This window comes from Sceloporus occidentalis, unplaced genomic scaffold (assembly GCF_023333645.1).
Source record: "Sceloporus occidentalis isolate IW3139 unplaced genomic scaffold, rSceOcc1.0.p SCAF_5, whole genome shotgun sequence".
Lineage (NCBI taxonomy): Eukaryota > Metazoa > Chordata > Lepidosauria > Squamata > Phrynosomatidae > Sceloporus > Sceloporus occidentalis.
In genome coordinates this window covers 88,785,428-88,805,361 of record NW_028316985.1, presented here as the reverse complement: position 1 = coordinate 88,805,361, position 19,934 = coordinate 88,785,428, and the positions used below count along the sequence as shown (strand labels likewise).

Below are 19,934 nucleotides of genomic sequence, written 5' to 3'. Positions count from 1 at the left end.
CGAGGTAGCACTGTACACTATTTACACATTGTTTACTAGAAAAATCACAGTCCTAGAATCAAACTGGCAGTGTGATTCTGTTTGTTTTTGTTTTTTAAAGCATTTTCTATATGCTTTAATGGAACTGCATTCCTGGCTCTACTTGTAAACAGGGCACACATGGATGATGTACCTTGATATGAAAGGGAAACTGTAGGGTATTTTGCAGATGTGGCAGCAAGTGTTATCCCCAACAGATGGCAAGAAGGCTCCCCTATGCTTAGGAATTGTTTACCCATGGTAGAGATCATAATCCAGCCAAAACTAAGCCCATTTTAATTCAGTAGCAGACTTAAGCATTATGTAAACAAAGCCAACATTTTAATTAAATAAGTTTATTGTCTAATGTTTACACTTGTAACATTGCTGTCAAAAAGCATGACAGGATAGCATTGTTGTTCTCCAGTATGACTTGCTCATTTCTCTCCTCTTTTACAAATGATGCTGCTTTAAGACCTACACCTTGGCTTTTTCTAATTCAGAGGAAAATAGTGGAGGTGAAGTCACAGCAGCACATGGGCTAAAAAAGAGCATGGGTTGCAGTGAGACTCACTGCCTATAATAAGACAAGACAGTACTTAGTTGGATGCCATAGGATAGAAGAGATCTTGAATAGGGATGCCTACCCTTTCCCTTACCATGGGCTTCTGTATATCAAGTTGGCATGTAAGTTGGCTAATATGCTTTCCCTCTCTCTTGGCTTCAAAGCCTGGATTTGAAGCTAAGGTAACACCACAAAGGCACTAGATACCAAACATTCATCAGAAAACTGAAGGACAGGGATGATTCTATATCTTTTTTTAAACATATAAAAGTAATTCTTTTAAAAGACAGAATTCAGAAGGGAAGCTTGTGTACTTCTTTGAAATGAGCTTAAGGATTCATCCATGGGGCAACTAAGAACCCCTTTGTGGTGGCTTTCTCTTGCCACTGTGTGTAGGTATATTTAAATATCACTGTACAGTGTGCAAAGTTCTCATTAGTAACAACATAGACATCATTTGACCATTTCCACTGTAGTGTTTCATGAGGAAGGTGGATGCATTGGTTTCCAGCATTACAGGCAACACTAGATAAGATTTTTCTATTTTTTAAAACTAAGACAATGTAAACTTTGATTCTTAAGGCAGCTGGTACAGAAGCTGCATGTAGGCATTGTGTGATGCCCATTATGAAAAATGGGGCATGTAGCACTTTTATAAAGAAAAAAATGGCATCATTGGACTAAAAGGTTGCATGGTGTCAAAATATAGTTCCCTTTTTCTCAAACCACATAATATTTGGACATTTAGAAAAATAAAGCACCAACTCCTCCAACCTCTGCCTGTTCTTTGACAAATATTTCAAAATATTGATAAATAATGGTGACGGCAAGCAGAATCCCAGTGCCTGAGCCAATGGCTCCGAGGAAGTCAGCTAAGACGGAGAGGGCGCCAATGCACAAACCTCCAAATGCAGCTGCTGTTGGGATGTACCTAAATGAGGAGATAATGACTTTTAATCTTATGCCAGTCCACTTCAATCGATTAATCTTTAAACATAACTAATTCTGCAGGCTATTTGCCGTAATATAGGAAATGAAAACATAACTAAACAACATTTAACTGCAGATGAAAAATTCTTTCTTGGTCTACCAGCGACTGACAAAAATCAAAGTTGTAACCATCTCATTTTAATTACTTTCATCCCCTAAGTGTTAAGTTTATTTGTGAGTGTGTGCCCTTGAGTCGCCTGTTGATATATGGCAGCTTCATGAATTTCATAGGGATTTCCTAGGCAGGGAATACTCACAAATAGTTTTGGAAGTTCCTCCCATGAAACAGAAAGGAGAAAAATCCTTCACTCTCCATAAGTGACAACTCCCATAATCCCTTATCCTTTGCCATGCTGGGTGGATTGGATAGCAGCTGCATATAAAAATATCTGGCAAGCCAAAGGTTCCCCACTCTTGCTACAGAAGCAAGCTGAACAGGTAAAGAGATGAGCCTTCAACCTTGAAAAGGTTTCCTCACAAGACCGACCCAAAGAGTCCCATCACAAACCTGTACGAATTTAAAATTATAATCTTAAATGGCCCCTCATTTTTTGCTTTTGTAATGAACTATGGAGGGAGCACTGTGAGGCTCAGGTAATATTTAAATATTCATTAGCAAGTATCCCACACTGGTCAATGCAAGAAACAGGACAATGGTCCCTAAATCTGATTCAGCAGGGCTGTGTTTTTAAACATTGTTAAAGTCAGGATGGTAAGAACTCTCTTTGCAATGTAAAAAAATATGCTCGTCTCTTGCTTCTTTTACAGCAAGAGCTAAGCCTATAGGTACTTTATAAGGTGTTTTTGATGAGCCCCTATGCTGTTTTTGTAGGAAAGGATTGCCAACAGGAAGGAGCAGGAATTTCATAATCTGCCATGGTACTTGGTTTCATAATCTGCAGTAGTGCATGATGCTTGGCTGCATGGTTTCTGTTATCCAAAACACTTAGGGAAGAGAATCACTTTGGAATTGGGTTTTAAAATCTCCCAGAAGATATATGCTTGATCATAAAAGGATGATAGCAAATTATGATAAATGGCGGGTAAACAGTGTAGTAAGCGGTGACCCTACATCCAATGAAGTCAGGTGGCTGCTCTAAGGAGTAGATTTGGAGTGTCGTGAAAGAACAGCAGTTTGTTACTTAATTTGTTATTGCTTTTTTATTGTCTCAGATGTGGGAAAGGTCCCTGTGGGATTTTCTGCCTTGTGTGATAAAAATAACTTGGCTTGCTTTAAGTACTATGTACCTTGTCTTGAGTAGATAGGGTATCATTTTCTGCTCTGTTTTAGGCAACAATATACCTGGGCTTTTCGCACAAGTATGAGAAGAGATTTTGCTACCTTTTCATACAAAACAGCTATTAATTTTGCACAAAGCATCAGATTTGGTTTAGAATTCTTTCAGGGATGTGAATGCAACAAGGAAGAGCTTAATTTAAGACACTTGCACATGTCTTACCTGTTTAACTCATGAACCATGGATGTATCTCGGTGGCCTCTCATCACCATTTGCTGTTCTTTCAGTTGCTTGGCAACCTGCAGGAACACATGTGGATCAGATGGCTGTCATGTTTTTCATAATCAACCGATAATTAGAAGCTAGCCTTGTGCAAGGCATGCAGCCACACAAGTATGGAAAACAGTGAGGAAAATCACTTACATCTTTTGCTGATGATCCAGACACCTCAATCCACGTCTTGGAGAAAAATGCACAGGACCCCAACATAAATATAATATAAACAATCACATGGACTGGATCTTCAAAGATAGCACCCATAGATTCTGGGGGGGAAAGATAATAACAGAGGCCTCCAACAGGGTAGGAACGGGCTGGACCACCACCACTAACATCCTAGAGAAAAAAACAGTAAACACGCTAGCATTTGTGCCTTTCACAGACTAAAAGCTAGAACGTTCCTATTTGTAAGGGCAATATTTTTGGAATAAATGTAATACTTACTGCCCACTGCCCAAGTAAGTTTACCAAGAAGTTGCCACTAAACCGTACAGACAACATCTGAGAAATGACATAAAGGTTGGAGACTAAGGCAGACTGAAGAATAATGGGTATGTTGGAGGTATAGAAGAGTTTGATAGGATAACTGCTGTATTGTCCACGGTACCGAGCAGACTTGATGGGGAGATCAACACGAAATCCCTGGGAGAAGGAGAAAGAGGTGGAGGGGAAAACATTGCTATAGTTTAGGAAAACCAGACATGCTTTCATTAAAAGTCATAAAAATAGGCAAATAGGTTAGGACTTTGGTTCCAATTCTTTATTTGCCTATTACAGTTAAACAAAACTAGTGATCTATGATTCTGAGATCTAGCAAAATGTTTTTCAGGTCAAACGAAAGCAGCTGTAAGTATCAGAAGCAAAAGTCTGGATTATTCTGTTTGGCTACTCTTTCTTCCCATCCACTCTTGAATTCCTTGTCTTGAATTCAATCATTCTTGCTCTCCCCCACTCCCCTGGGTCAACCTTCATCGCAAAGATAAATATTACTGTGTTAGCTATTTCTTTTGACCTACCCTTAGGCATCTGCTTTTCTAGATGCCTAATTCTACTTCTCTTTCCTCTTTCCCCCTGCTGCAATCTAGAATCCACACAGTTCAGACAATAGCAAGGAGTATTCTGCTTTCCTCATCCCTCTCTGACATTAGGGAACTGCAGCCACTCACTCTGAGAGGCTGCCTTCACCATCACCACAAAAATCCCAGACTTCAAAAAGGCCTCAATGGTCAGCTAGTCCAATCCTGTTTATCATTTCAACGACTTTAACCTTTTGCATCTAATCATTATTATTATTTTATAGTGCCTGGCAGGATCACTGCCAATCAAAAGAAAATGTACAGATATAATTGTTAGCCATCCCATACACCTGCATATAGCAAGTTTCTTTAGTGCTGCAGTGGTGCCATACCAAACTGTAAATCTCAAGACTGTCAAGCCGTGTTCGACTGTAGGGGATGGTGATATTCTCTGTTACTTAGCCAAGGGAGTCAGAGTTGTCAAAGACGACTCCAGTGGTCATGTGGCCAGCATGACTGTACAAAATGCTGTTACCTTCCCACTGAGGTGGTACCTATTTATCTACTTGCACTTTTACATGCTTTCGAATTGTAAGGTTGGCAGAAACTGCAACTATTGAGAAAAGCTCACTCTGTCACACAGCGCTTGGATCTGGAATGTCAGAGTCAGCATCTTAACTGCTAAACTACCATGTTCCTTCAGTAACACTACTTGCACTGATACTGTTTCACTAACAGCTGAAGTTCTTGTAGAGAGTGAGAGATTTCCTAGTCCTTTTGTTTGTTAAAACTATTTAGCTTGCAGTCATGTCATCACATTAAAAATGCAAAAATGTATACTGCAGACTTCACTTACCTGAAAATATATCACCACAGCAAATACGAATACTGTAGCAATCAAATTCATGAGGTTAGGCAAGTTCTGACGGTAGAAAGCTTCGCGCAAAGCCCGGATTTTGTCCGTTCGTGTAGCCAAAAGATGGAACAGAGCAATGACTGCTCCCTCAAACTCAGTTCCTGTAAGCACCAAAAGGAACAAAAATTAACCTATCACTAGGACACATGCGAAGCACCAGCTTAATAATGTGTTCACTATGAACATATAAAGGATATGGAATTTGTACACGAGAAAGAAGGTAGTGAATGGAATGTTATAATGAAATGATAAGAAGGACAACTTATGAATAAAATAAGTTGTGCTAAACTTACAGGGATTTTAACATTTCAACTATGAAGTCATGTTACTGTTTTATAAAGCAAGATGTCAAAGTACAAGATTTTTTTTATATTTCAGATTAATAAATCAAGTTATGCTTATCTAAATCAGGATTTAACAGCTGGCAAGTGACTATATCTCATTCACATCCTGGACACTCTCCTACTTTCAAGGGTGATAAGGACTGAAAGGTCACTTCTGTTTATTTTTATTTTCATTTTAAAAAGTTATTTCAAACTCAAAACACACTTGGGGAGGGGGACAACCTTTAAAGGGCCAATTGTGCCTCCTGGAGGTTTCTAAAAAGAATGAATGGCTTGTTTTAGAGTAATTTTTCCTGCTAAGCATCAGTTGGGCATGGGGGTAGGTGCAAATGGCCCATGTGCCACACAATTCTCACCCCAATGTAAATTCTTTCCAGTGTGAGATATTAATTTCCAACATGATGCAAGTTAATTAAATCATCCACAGGATGATAAACTGTTTTGGCCTTGCCTTGTTCCAGCTTCCAAAAGGGGTGGGTAATTCTGCTGACCCTCAGCACCAAGTATAAATGATCATACATTTGCCTTCAACAAAGATAACTACCTACACTCACAGGTGACTCCACTGAAACTCCTGCCTTGCCCTAATCTCCAACTGAGTATAAGGCACCTTCCAAATGGTGACTCAGAATGGTTGTGATGGTCCCTTCAAGTACAGGTAATTCTTATTCTTACACACTTTCATAACAAACATTTTAGGATGCAAGACTGAAATGTGTCTCTAATTTAATTAACTGAAGAGTCTGCTTCAGATATCAGAAATTTGAGAAGCACACATATATACAGAGAGAGAAAGCAGAGAAATAGAGAAAATAGTGTGGCACAGTAGCAAAAGCATATTCAAGGAAATTTTTAAAAATCAGAAATCAGAAAAGGCAAATTTAATCAGAAATAAAAGGTTAAAGAAGTGGGATTCCAATCCTGCTCTAATGATTCGTGTATGATTCCCACTGAGGCCAATGGGACTTACCTATGCATAACTGATGGAAGGATTGCACCTTTAGGTTTTAAAAATTATGCTAGCTGCTAAACTCTCAGCATAAAAGGGGCATTGCTTCTCTACAGGTAGCCAACGACTCTGCAGCTGAAACTTGAGAGGCTAAAATAAATAAAGTTAATATTTCTGTACTGTAATGCTATCAACAAAGCATACTTTTGACACAGTGATGCCACAACTATAGGATTATTCTGTTTTAACAGTGAAGAGCAACTGTGCCACAGTATTTCCATTTAGCATTATCATAATCTACAACAATTCTAGATACTGGCGGAGGTGTTTCCTATCTGGACTGCCAAAATGTGTGATAAAGTCAGGTTCCTTTAGTCCAGTAAGGCTCCCCTTACATGTGCAGAGATCCTCTGCATTGATTCTTGTGAATGTGCAGCCTCCTACCCTGACAGAGCTTCCCAAAACATAGCACCATAATAAAGTTCACACAAAATAACTATGACATTTTATTGCTTCTCGTTACAAAAAAATAAAATAAAAATATATTATGCTATCCTGACAATTTAGAAAGGAATATGCAAACACTCTGCCATTTGCTCAGAAAATATGGCTCGATTTGATTTAGAATAGGAATGAGAAAATGCCAGGGATAGGAGACATTTTTTCTTCTTTAAAAAACAATACTAAAAACCAGGTGTACTTTCTAAAACTGCCCAGGATGGGCTCCAAAACATAATGAAAGTCCCCTTCATGCCCCCCATGGGTTGTCAGTAAAGATTCAAAAGCATTTTCAAAATATTTGGGGAGCTAAGAGGCCTCTGGAGGTCTCAAAAATGCCCTTGGGAGGCCCTATGTGACCCACAGGCTGCATTTCTTCCACCTCTCAATTAAAAGCAGTCTGAGAACCTTTCAGTGTATCACATTTTAGGCTCTTGGTCACTCATTATACCAATTCATCACAAAGCAGCTTACACAAGCATGCATCTGGTCAAAAATTAGCTGTTAAATTGTACTATACCTCGGCCAGTGTTAATGGTAGTAGGACTAAAGGCCTTCCAGACAATGGTTTCACAGATGTTTGTAGCAATAAAGAGAGAAATCCCGGAACCCAAGCCATAACCTTTTTGTAGCAACTCATCTAGCAACAACACTATCAAGCCAGCAACAAATAACTGTAGAGAGGAAAATCCAAAGGGTCCATGATTTGCATTTTTAAAAAAGCCATATTAATAGGACATGTTTAAACAGCAATGTAACTGCCTTTTCAATTACTTTTCCATTAGCAATAAAAGTGTTACTATCAAACTCAAAAGTTCTTTCTGAAAATATAAGACATTTAATTTTCTCAAAAGGCACAGGGTGGTCCCATTATTAGTGCAGACACACAAAAAACAATTTTACAACTCTACCAAATCATAACCCAGGTGACTATTGCTAGTGGAGATTATATTGTCCATGAAATACAGACTTTTAGTGAGTGCAGACAAATACTATCTTACTTTCAAACAAAGCTCTATATGTCATTGGTTAGTTGAGTGGAATATCTGCAGTGGGGTACATTCGGCTCACCAAATACTTTGGATTAAAACTTCCATAATCTCACATCTGTTTTCTATGCTGACTCAGGCTTCTTGGAGCTGAAATCCAAAATGATTGAAGAGCCAAATGTTCCCCACACAGTGTCTTTGAATTCTCTGTTTGATGTGTTAAATATAATCTAGAAGCATTTGTACTTAGGGAACAGTGTGGTCTTGAAATCTTGTAATAATTGATGTCTTAATAATCCTCACTTTTACACATTGGTTTGCCAGAGTATTAACTCAGTTCTGTACTAGTGTGCAAGGCTGAGCTGCAAATAAGTGAGGAAACTATCAGTTGAAATCTCATGGCACGAGCTTCCCATGTAACTGTCTTCAACAAAACATCTTCTTTCAGTCTCCAGCTGTATTATCACTGTAGTAACAGTGACCAACATTGCATGGCTGTTTTCAAGGACTGCAGGAAAATAAATATGAAATACTTTAAATTTTGTACTATGGCTATTAACTACTTTTTCTCCTTTCTTTCTTTCTTTCTTTCTTTCTTTCGTCAAATTAATTCTAGAAGAAAAGCCATTATTAGGCCAGAAGTCAAAGTTCTGGCACACCTATAGATATCTGCTGCCAAAGCCAACAGCTCTAAGTAACTACACTAACATCCATTACTTGCATGAGACTAAAACAAAAAGACAGGTGATGGCTTCTACCAATGAAAGACTTCTACTAATGAAACAGGCAGGATATGGTTTGTAGGTATCATCATCATCATCCCCCCACCTTTTCTCCAGTTTGGGACTCAACCCTTGTCCTTTCTATAATCTCACATCCCTCCCATTAACTCTAGAAAATGTTTGGATCTTCTGAAGCAGGTTGCAGGATGGGGTACATAGAGAAATTGCTGAAATGCACCCCTCTATTTGTTTAGCTAACAGAAGCCTTTTATTAGTTGACAGCATTAGTTGGATTTCTCACAAAGAATGGAGAAAGCAATATCAACACCTTATTCTGTACTTTGTAGAAGTAAGTGGTAACTATACTTAATAGTAGTTACAGGCATACCTGGATTATGATCAGAAGACAGATTCCTGCTCCCATTTCTGCAGGATCTCCGTACATTCCAGTCATTACATACACAATTGCTTGTCCAATAGTGATAATCATTCCAAACACTGTAACAATAACAATGACAACAATAATAATATCCCCAACTTATGTGACCAAATAAGGTGGTGACATCCTGTATTAACTAAGTAGAACTAAGTAGAAGAAAAGATTAAATTATGGCACAGTAATTAATGCTCACACTTTTGAGCTCCATTGAATAAGGCTCTGTCTTTTGGTGTATCACCAACTTCAATTATCTTGGCTCCGGCCAGCAGCTGCATAATCAAGCCAGATGTCACAATGGGGGAGATGCCCAATTCCATTAAAGTGCCTAAAAAAGAAAGGAGAGCAAGAAAAGAATATCAAATGTTTAACAGCAGTATTAAATGATACAAAGAGTTCTTACCCACAATGCCTTACAAAGTCCTCATTGCCAATTCTCCGTATATTTTCCCACTGGGACATTCTACAGATGTCTAATATTCTTGCTCATATATTTAGGCATAGTACTTGGATTTAAATACTGCATCAAATGTGTTTGTTATATTAGTAAGGTTTCTATATATTTTCACAAATAATATTAATATCAGTTTCTAATTTCTTTTGTACGCACTTGAAGTGAGCATAAATGTTTGTTGTTGTTGTGTGCCTTCAAGTCGTTTCTGACTTATGGCAAACCTAAGGTGACCCTATCCTGAGGTTTTCTTGGCAAAACTTGTTCAGAGGTTTGCCATTGCCTTCCCCTGAAGCTGAGTGCATGTGACTTGCCCAAGGTCACCCAGTGGGTTTCATGTCTGGGCTGGGAATTGAGCCCTGGTCTCCAGAGAGTGATTAGAAATAGGAGAGGGGGAGAAAGGGGGAGGGAAAAAAATCAAATGTTCAAGATTCAGTTCAGTCATGAGCTTCCATCTTTCATTCTGAAGTTTCCCTTCTTAGTCTCAAGTTCCTGACCTAAAAAATGGTTATGAAACACAATGCCACTTTACAATTCTTATAAAGGTATGAAAGACTTCTAGGTCTTAGGAAAATCAATGTACAAATCCACTAAAGTCTGAATCAGATGTTATGTAGCTTGGTTGCCAAAAAGGAATTAACCAATGGGAGGGCTTCTATCAGGTGCCACCATATCACACCCAATTTCTTCTGATTTCAAAAGATAAGCAGAAACAGAACTGGTTAGTACTTGGATAGGAGATCACCAGAGTACACAATGATCTGCAAGGAGGGCTAGGAAAGAATCCCTGGAGGGCTACTGCCCAGTCAAGAGTTGTCACTACTGGATTAAATGGACCTACACTTTCATTCAATATACAGCAATTTTCCTGTCTTCTGCCACTACCTGTATAGAACATTTCTTTCCCCCGGATAATGAAAAAGAAATTAAAATGCTTGAAACGTGTAAAAATAACTACTAGTAAACATGTTTGATTCTCAAACCAGAAACTGAAACCATAATTATTTTAATCACTGTTTAACATTAACTATGGCTGCATCAGCACAGCAGAATCAATGCAGTTTGACACCCCTTTAACTTCCACGGCTCAATGCTATGGAATTCTGGGGCTTGTAGTTTTGTGAGATGTTTAGCGTTCTCTGTCAGACAGCCCTGGTGCCACAACATACTACAAATCCCAGGATTACATAGGATGGAGCCGTGCCAGTTAAAGTGGTGTCAGACTAACATACAACATTTCAACATACAAACTAAAACTAGGAATGTGAAATCGAAGGCTTTCATGGCTGGCATCCATAGTTTTTTGTTGGTTTTTCAGACTAAGAATATTTGGACATTTCACATTTCTGAGGAAAGGTAGTCTACAAAGTGGCTGCCATGATGTAAATGCACTATACCAAATGGCAGTAGTGTGAACCTCAAGAACCTGTGGCACCACAAAGAGAGCCCCTCCAAAAGACCTTAAAGACTGAATGGATATATAAGGGAGAATGTTGTCATCCAGGTAATACATGTAATAAGAAATACTTTTCCTCATGGTCTTCTATACCATATCAAAATTAAATTGCAGGGTTTTTTTTTAAAGAAAACTGATAGGACAATCAATACAAACTATAACACCTGGGAAACATAACACAGCTTGCAGCATGGCTTACTACCAGGCTGTGTGTATGAGCTACAATAAATCAGCTTATGTCTCTCGCTTGCCTGGTTTAATTATTATTTGTATCCCACTCTTTTCCAAGGACTAGGACTCAGAGCAGCTTCACAGCATTAAAAACAATACAATCGGTTCATACCAAGAGAAAAGGTCTGCCAAATAGTGTGGACCTGAGCCATATAGGGCTTTATAGGTAATAACCAGCACCTTGAATTGTGCCCAGAAACAAACTGGCAGTCAATGAAGCTGTTTCAACAGGGGTGTTGTATGGTCTCTGTAATCTGCCCCTGTTAACAGCCTGGCAACAGCTCTTTAAACCAACTGAATTTTCCGAATACTTTTCAAAGGCAGCTCCATCTGACTGACCAGGAGCACCTCTGTCTTGTCTGGATTAAGTTTCAACTTGTTTGCCCTCATCCAGTCCATTACTGAAGACAGACATTGGTTTAGGACGAGGACAGCCTCCTTGGATTGAGGTGGGAAGGAGTAGTAGAGTTGAGTGTCATCTGCATATTGATGCAGATTGAAAACTCCGGACAACCCCTCCCAGTGGTTTCATGTATATGTTAAACCTCATAGGGGACAACACAGAACCCTGAGGGACCCCACAAGTCAATGGCCAGGGGGTCAAACGGGAGTCACCTAGCAGCACCTTCTGGGTTTGCCCCTCCAGGAAGGAACGGAGCCACTGTAGAACAGTATCTCCAAGCCCCATCCCAGAGAGGCGGTCCAGAAGGATACCATGATTGATGGTATTGAAAGCCACTGAGAGGTCCAGGAGAACCAACAGGGACACACTCCCCCTGTCCAGTTCCCTGTGTAGGTCATCCACCAAGGTGATCAAGGCTGTCTCTGTTCCATAGCCAGGTCTGAATCCAGATTGAAATGGATCTAGATAATCTGTTTCATCCAGAAACCCGTGGAGTTGAGAAGCCACCACACGTTCCAAAACCTAGCCCAGAAATGGTAGGTTAGACACTGGCCAATAGTTATTCATTATTGTGAGATCCAAGGATGACTTTTTTAACAGAGACCTCAGTTAATCAGGTCCTGAAGACATCTTCCCTGATGATAAGAGCTCTTTTCCTAACATTTTACCTGTCAAGATATTTGCCAGCACTTGTTAGTCCACAAAGTACTTTTCAAGCCCTAGCGTATATGTTTAAGCACATCAGTACTGAAGATCATTGGAACAAAGATCAAATTAGCACTTGCCATTGCCCATCTTATCTAACAATGTTATCCCAACTATTTTATCCAGAAGTAAATCTAAACTGTCAACCAATGGCAAAGAAAAGGCATCGAGGAAGTAGCTGGAATACTGACCTCTATTTGATGCAAGGATGACTCTCATCCAGTAAAAAGGATCTGCAGAATCTGATGACATTATTCCAAACAATGGTATCTGCAAAATGCATTGTGACATTATGCATGAAAAAAGGCAGAGTGAGGATTAAAAATGACCATTCATCTGTTGAACAGAATACTGTAGCATCCCCCCTCTTAAAAGAGCAATTTTAGATTGAGAGTATTCAAGGAATGGCAATTGTCTTAAATTGTACAGCAAATTTTGCTGCATTTTTAGAAGTATATTTAGAAAACAAGGAGAAAAAAGAAGAGTAAACAAAAATATGAAAGAAAAAAGAATGGGTTTATAGGCCATTGACACAATCAAGGCATAGACATTAATATAAGCTGACCATATTCCCCAAAAACACACACATTTTCTTGAACTTGACCTCTATAGCATACATGCTCATGCATATCTAAAGCAGTAACATCTTTAATCATTCAGCTGCAGATAGTAAATGTTAATGTTTACAGCTTTGCAGTATGAGTCTTTTAACAACAATAAAAGCACACATAACCATCAGTTAAATTCCACCATATAAGTATATAATTTAAAAGAAAGTGTGCGTCTTCAAATGAACAAGATTTTTCTAATACAAAATTAATATATTGTAATACATTCAACCAGAAAGGGGCAACTGCTGAATATATCCACATCATATATCCCAAGGAAGTCTTATCTGTATTATATACCCAACATTGTCCTATGTTTATTTAACCCATTCAAGATCACACAGCTGTTGGTGAAAGCTTGAAAACAAGAGTGCTTGATAGTGCCATTCTATCAATGTCTGCTCAGAAATAACTCAAATGAACTGAAAGAGCTTACTCCTAGGTGAGAGAATATAAGGTTCCACTCTAAAACACACAGATGAGAACTTAATGGCCAAAATCCAATTGGTAGTCCCAACCAGAACAGACCTAATGGACCAATCAGATCCATTTACCATTCAGCAATTTATTCAATTTATCTTTGACCAAGATGGTATATCAATAATACTAATGTTCTGCTTCCATTATGCAATCCCTATAGTGGATAGCAATGTAATACACTGAATTCTAATTGGAAACCTACACAGATGGCTGGCACCATGTAGTTCAGTGCGCAATGTGCATCTGCACACACTTTGAATGTCAATGCGCAACTTTACGCTCAATGGTTCCGCATGCGGAATTCGACTTCTTCCGTCAGTTGGATACAACCATTGTGCCTTGTCTACCAAAAAACAAAGCAACAACAATAACCATGCCTGCACACACAGCACCATTTATACCTGTGTATGTCACTAACAGGATGCTGGCCATTATGTTTAAGCCAATATAATTATCTTCTGTGGTTAATCCATGGTTTTTTGCTTGATTTTAAAGAAAAATTATAGGTTGTTTATATACGGGTTTTCCACGACAACTGAAGAATTATCCACATCTAGAAATATCTCCCACATGGCTTATTATTTCCAACAGTTTACAGTAATCACTACTATTTTGAGATTTACCTGGCAGCATACTAAAAAAATGAAGAGGGTGATAGCTGTCCATAGAACTTTTTCTCTGAACTGAATCTAGAAAACACAATGAAGAAAAACTGAATTTATCAACAGTATATTTAAAATCATGTTTAATTCAGCGCAATATGGGGGGTACACCATAACTATAATGAACAATAAAATAAAACTACATTCAACTATTTGGCATTATATGAAGTATGTAGGAAGTGGGTGCAATGAATGCAAAGTAGGAAAAATTAGATCCCTTTGGATAACAGAAAAACAAAGTCATGTTGAAAGCATATAGCCTTCATACCTCAACAGTATGAGAAATTAACAAGCTTTAGTCGCAGAGAGATAACATGTACATCTTCTGGATCAGAAGAAATTTTACAAGTAGCACAGAATAAAGGGCTTTTTGTGTACCCTGTTGTTGTGTACCAATGGACATCAGAACCTGTTCCTAATCATAAGTAAAGTTAAATGCTTGTTCCATTACTTTCAGTGAAAGATGCAGAACAATCCTAGGCATGTCTACTAAGAAATCCATCTGATGGAATTTTATGGAACTTGCTCTAAGGGATAAATACAGCTGAAGCCTTAAGTGCTTCCGATATATGATAGATTTTGTCCCTTAAGCTACAGCAAAGTAACAAGGAGAAGAGGAACATTTAATGAACAATGACCATACAAGTTCTCAAAAAGAACACATAATTTTTGAAGAATATAAATGGCTTCAGAGTGTCACTGTATCTTCCTTCTTCTCAGAAGTTGCTCTAAGAGGTCTGTGAATGTGTTGCATTCATCTTTTACAAATATTCAGACTGTATCACCAAGAGAAGACTTCCCAAATAAGCAACAGAGTCAGTAAAGTTACAGATCAAAATAAAGCTGCTTCGGGTCACTTTGGAGGTATGCTGTTTAAATGACATCCTAAGAATCCAGAAGCCGCACCAAAGCCATGCTCCAGTCAAAGAATCATAAAGTTGGAAGAGACCGCAAGGGCCATCCAGTCCAATCTCCTGCCATGCAGGAAATCCAAATCAAAGCATCCCCGACAGATGGCCATCCAGTCTCTGTTTGAAGACCTCCAGGGAAGGAGACTCCACTACACTCCGAGGAAGGAGTGTGTTCCACTGTCGAACAGCCTTTACTGTCAGGAAGTTCTTCCTTATGTTGAGGTGGAATCTCTTTTCCTGAAGCTTGCATCCATTGCTCCAGGTCCTAGTCTCTGGAGCAACAGAAAACAAGCTTGCTTCCTCCTCAATATGACTTCCTTTCAAATATTTAAACAGGGCTATCATATCACCTCTTAACCTTCTCTTCTCCAGGCTAAACATTCCCAGCTCCCTAAGTCGTTCCTCATAGGGCATGGTTTCCAGATCTTTCACCATTTTAGTCGCCCTCCTTTGGACACACTCCAGTTTCTCAATGTCCTTTTTAACTTGTGGTGCCCAGAACTGGACACAGTATTCCAGGTGGGGCCTGACCAGAGCAGAATACAGTGGCACTATTACTTCCCTTGATCTATTCTAGACACTATACTTTTATTGATGCAGCCTAAAATTGCATTGGCCTTTTTAGCTGCTGCATTGCACTGTTCACTCATGTTCAACTTATGGTCTACTTGGACTCCCAGATCCCTTTCACATGTAGTTTCATTCAGCCAGGTGTCCCCCATCCTATATCTGTGCATTTTATTGTTCTGCCCTAAGTGCAGTACCTTACATTTCTCCGTGTTGAATTTCATTTTGTTAGCTTTGGCCCAGCTTTCTAGTCTATTTAGGTCATTTTGAATTTCGATCTTGTCCTCTGAAGTATTAGCTATTCCTCCTAATTTGGTGTCATCTGCAAATTTGATAAGTATGCTCCCAATCCTAAGGACTGGAGCGCAGCTGCTGGCCTCTTAAAGATGCATGTGTCATTTAAACAGCATACCTCCAAAGTGACCCGATGCAGCTTTATTTTGGCCCATTTGTATGGACCCATAGTCTAAAGTCAAGTAGTTATAGCAATCTGCTAAGCATGTTTATTCATAAACCCATGGTGTTAATGAAACTCCTTTTCACATACCATATATAGTCAACTATAAGTCGAAAAAATAATGCCCAAAAATTGAACCTAAAATCCTGGGACGACTTATATACGGGCCAATACAATAACACTGCTTAGAAAGGTCCTGAAAGAAGCTCTGCCTGATGCCCTACTCCCTCTGCCTCAGCAGTGATTTCTGAAAGAGGTGCCAAGGCAGGGAGTCTGTGTGAAAGAGGTGATTAACCTTCTCAATCCAATGGTAAAACCTTCTCTCCCTATCCTCCTCCTCTCTCTCCAGATCTCTCTGCCCACCAAACACCCCATTTAACTCCACTTCGGCCTGTTACAGACAGCCAAAATAAAGCTGCTTCGAGTCACAGTGGAGGTATGGTGTTTCAATGATGCATGCGTCCTAAAAGTCCAGAAGTTGCACCAAAGCCACACTCCAGCCCTAAGGACTGGAGTGTGGCTTTGGTGCGGCTTCTGGACTCTTAGGACGCATGCATCATTGAAACACCATACCTCCACTGTGACTCGAAGCAGCTTTATTTTGGCTGTCTGTAACAGGCCTTCCTTTCCTTTTCAATCTGATGTTAAAACCTTCTCCTTCAGCACCTGGGAAGTGGTGTTTGGTAGTTGGGAGAAGTCCAGAGAAGGAGGAAGAGGGACAGAAGGGATGTTTTCCCCTTTAGATCCTTTGTTACATGCCCCTAAGTTTTACCCTTGACTTATCCATGGGTCATAACAAAATCTATGATTCTGACCCCAAAATCAGCCCTTGACTTTTACATGAAGTTGACTGGCACATGAGTATACAGTGGTACCCCGGGATACGAATTCACCGCGTTACGAAATTTCCGGGGTACGAAAAAGTTACATTGGAAAAAACTGTTCCGGGTTACGAAAGATTTTTCGGGTTACGAAATTCATTTCGGCGCGAAATTCAAATGTGAAGCGCGGCTAGCGGCTTTCCAGCGCCTTTTCGGGTTGCGAAATGTATCGGGTTACGAACGGCGCCGCGGAACGAATTAAATTCGTAACCCGAGGTAGCACTGTATATGGTAAGTCCACAAAGATCTTCAATCTTATTCAAAATGTGCTTGATCTTGTACAAGCAAAAGATACCCCCAGATGAGCACTCACTTTTCTTTCAGGCTTCTGGATTTCCGGCAACACAGCGCAAAAAGGCTTAATAACTTCTAGAAATTTAACTGTTAAAAGAAAAGACATATTTGAGAGGAAAATCCATAATGTACGATACAATAAAATTAGTCGCTCAACCCGAAATGAGAAGCACAGAATATCAAAGAGCCCCATTTATCATGAAAATTGTTGTCTGTCTATCCAGAAATAAATAAATTCACTACAGTAATAAAAACAGTTTTCACAAATGAAACTGAGGGCAATGCAACAGTTTAGTTAATCTGAAGGCAATATAAATTCACCCTATAGCTAGTGTGTAGAAAGTCTGATTTATTGATGGTTCCTTTCCACAGAGATCCGTGCATTTCAGGAGGCATCAAAGCACCGTCTCTTTTATTTCCATGTGCCACAAAACACGACCGCGTTTCCATAAAGCCACCAGCACCCATTTTACCTCTGGTTGCTTTTAACTGTTTCTGGCATTTTCCTGCTGAAGGAGTCCATCTGTTATGCCAATGATGATGCCACCCTTTATAATTAAGAAAGTAAAGAACTCCTTAAGTGGCACTGCCTTGTTCTGACCACCGAAGATGGCCAGCGACACTCATTCTGGTTAACAGCAGGGACTGTATTTAATGTATTCATCGCATTCATTATAAAACCTCTGTCCAGAACGTTTAAGACTTCACACTCCCACATTTTCCTGCCTTCTTCCCACATAACCACCAGCACAAGAGGCAGCACACTGACTCTCTGACCCAGGAAGCCTCCTTTTAACCATTAATTAAGAAGCCAAGCCCTTCCTCCAGTCCATCTGCCTTGGTCCAGGCCTCGGAGGTGGAGAAGAACTGCTGGACCTGATCCCATTCCCCACCACCTCTCCCTTCTCCTTTTGTGTCGTGTCTTCTTAGATTGTAAGCCTGAGGGCAGGGAACTGTCTAACTAAATGTTTGTATGTACAGTGCTGTGTAAATTTACAGCGCTTTATAAATAAAGGTTAATAATAATAATATATACAGCTTAACAATACAGGCAAAAAAATACTATCTGCCAATGATTTTTTATCATCTATTGTCTATACTCTAGAGAGTTTTGCTGCTGCTACCGCTATTCCCCAGAACTGCCATTATGCGATATCTCCAGTTGTTTTGGAGTTAGCCCCAGTCAGCATGACCAGCCAGGTGAGTGTTGATGTACCATAAGTTGTACAGGGAGGGAGGAAGCTGGGGAAAACTAATGTATGAAATTAGGTGAGAAATATCCAGGGAATGCAGGACCACTGAAGATGTAAGGTAACAGGATATTGAATAATCATCTAGAACAGTGATAGTGAACCTTTTAGAGGCCGAGTGCCCAAACTGCAACCCAAAACCCACTTATTTATTACAAAGTGCCATGTCCCTCTGGGTTTCTAGTAACAAACTCTGGCAAACTCTGTGCTGGGGCAACGGCACATGTGCCCACAGAGAGGGCTCTGAGTGCCACCTCTGGCACGCGTGCCATAGGTTCGCCATCACTGATCTAGAACATCTAAACTCCTAAACTTCGCCCATCTTTTCCAAGCACATTTTTGTACAAATTCCTGACAGCTTCTCATTGCATCTTCTCTACAGATCTGCCAGTATCTTTTCCTCAAACACCTTTGAGACTACCTGCAAATCTACAGCGCTATATAAATAATAATAATAATAATAAATATTTTCTACCTAATTTGCTGACAGTTCCCCCCCCCCCCTCCGCCAAACCTTATAAATTTATGGTAACCTCCTATCACTGGTGGATTGTTTTTAAAAACCAAGATTTGATTCCCAAAGCCCCTGAGCGGTGCCTGAGGTCCAAAACGCACTGCAGAAACCATCCGCTTTGAGACCACTTTACCTGCCTTGGCTCAGTGCTAGGGATTCCTGGGGGCTGTAGGGACACTGAACAGGCAGGCCAAAAGAAAGCTGCTTCGGGTCACTTTGGAGGTAGGCTGTTTAAATGCTGCATGCGTCCTAAGAGTCCGGAAGCCACGCCAAAGCTGCGCTGCATTCTTGAGCATGGCTTTGGTGCTGCTTCTGGACTCTTAGGACACATGTGTCATTTGAACAGCATACCTCCAAAGTGACCCGAAGTAGCTTTATTTTGGCCTGTCTGTTTGGGTCCAGTAGTTTATTGTGGCCCCGGAGAAGGCTCAATGCCTCACAAACACTACAGTTCCCAGGATTCCCTAGCACTTGAGCCAGGGCAGTTCAAGTGGCCTCAAACTGGACGATTTCTGCAGTGCCTATTGGACCTGGACTCTTAGCTATAGCCTAAGTGCCTGCAGCCACTCTGGAGACACAACCCGGTTTGGTAGCCTTTTAACTCTTTGTCTGGCTCTTTGCTATGGAATTCTGGGAGTTGGAGTTTCAACAAACTCCAACTCCCAGAATTCCATAGCAAAGAGCCAGGAGAGAGTTAAAGCCATGCCAAACCGGGTTATGTCTCCAGAGTGGATGCAGGCACTGAGAGTCCAGGGATGGCTGGAAGGAGCCACAGAGGAACCCAGTCCCCTTCCTTCCCCTTCGGCCACTTACTCCCCATCCTGGATGGAGGAGGAGGAAGCGGCGACGGCGCCCGGAGGCGGTCTGGGCTTCTTCTCACTCCGCCAGGGTTCCCTCCTGCCTCTCAGGCTGCCGGGCGCGGACGCAATTACGTCACAGTGACGCCATTTTCGGCGCGACGGGCGCGGCCCTGCTATAGAGCCATGAAAACATAGAGTCACCCAGAGGGGGTTGTGTGTCGACATGGCGACCTTCCTTCAAGGCACCAGCCACACACACACACACACACACACACACACACACACACACACACACTCTCTCTCT

The 19,934-nt window shown here is 40.4% G+C and overlaps 1 protein-coding gene across 1 annotated transcript; it reads right to left on the bottom strand.

The window, feature by feature from the left end:
• Positions 1-383: 383 nt before the first annotated feature.
• Positions 384-19,733, bottom strand: SEC61A2 (SEC61 translocon subunit alpha 2). The gene is made up of 12 exons (XM_089524683.1): positions 19,644-19,733; positions 17,086-17,153; positions 13,918-13,983; positions 12,398-12,476; positions 9,157-9,288; positions 8,913-9,022; positions 7,334-7,487; positions 4,963-5,123; positions 3,535-3,732; positions 3,235-3,426; positions 3,034-3,110; positions 384-1,514 (listed from the first exon to the last, which is right to left on the bottom strand). The coding sequence occupies exons 1-12, from the start codon at positions 19,648-19,650 to the stop codon at positions 1,328-1,330; spliced, it is 1,431 nt and encodes a 476-aa protein (XP_089380809.1). The 5' UTR covers positions 19,651-19,733; the 3' UTR covers positions 384-1,327.
• Positions 19,734-19,934: the final 201 nt, after the last annotated feature.

Excerpts from the sequence above, each read along its gene's own strand:
- SEC61A2 (XM_089524683.1), bottom strand. Across the intron at positions 13,984-17,085 it reads TCCAGAAGCCTGAAAGAAAA|ATTCAGTTCAGAGAAAAAGT; the intron begins GTGAGTGCTCAT and ends TGTGTTTTCTAG. Across the intron at positions 12,477-13,917 it reads TTTTTTTAGTATGCTGCCAG|ATACCATTGTTTGGAATAAT; the intron begins GTAAATCTCAAA and ends TGCATTTTGCAG.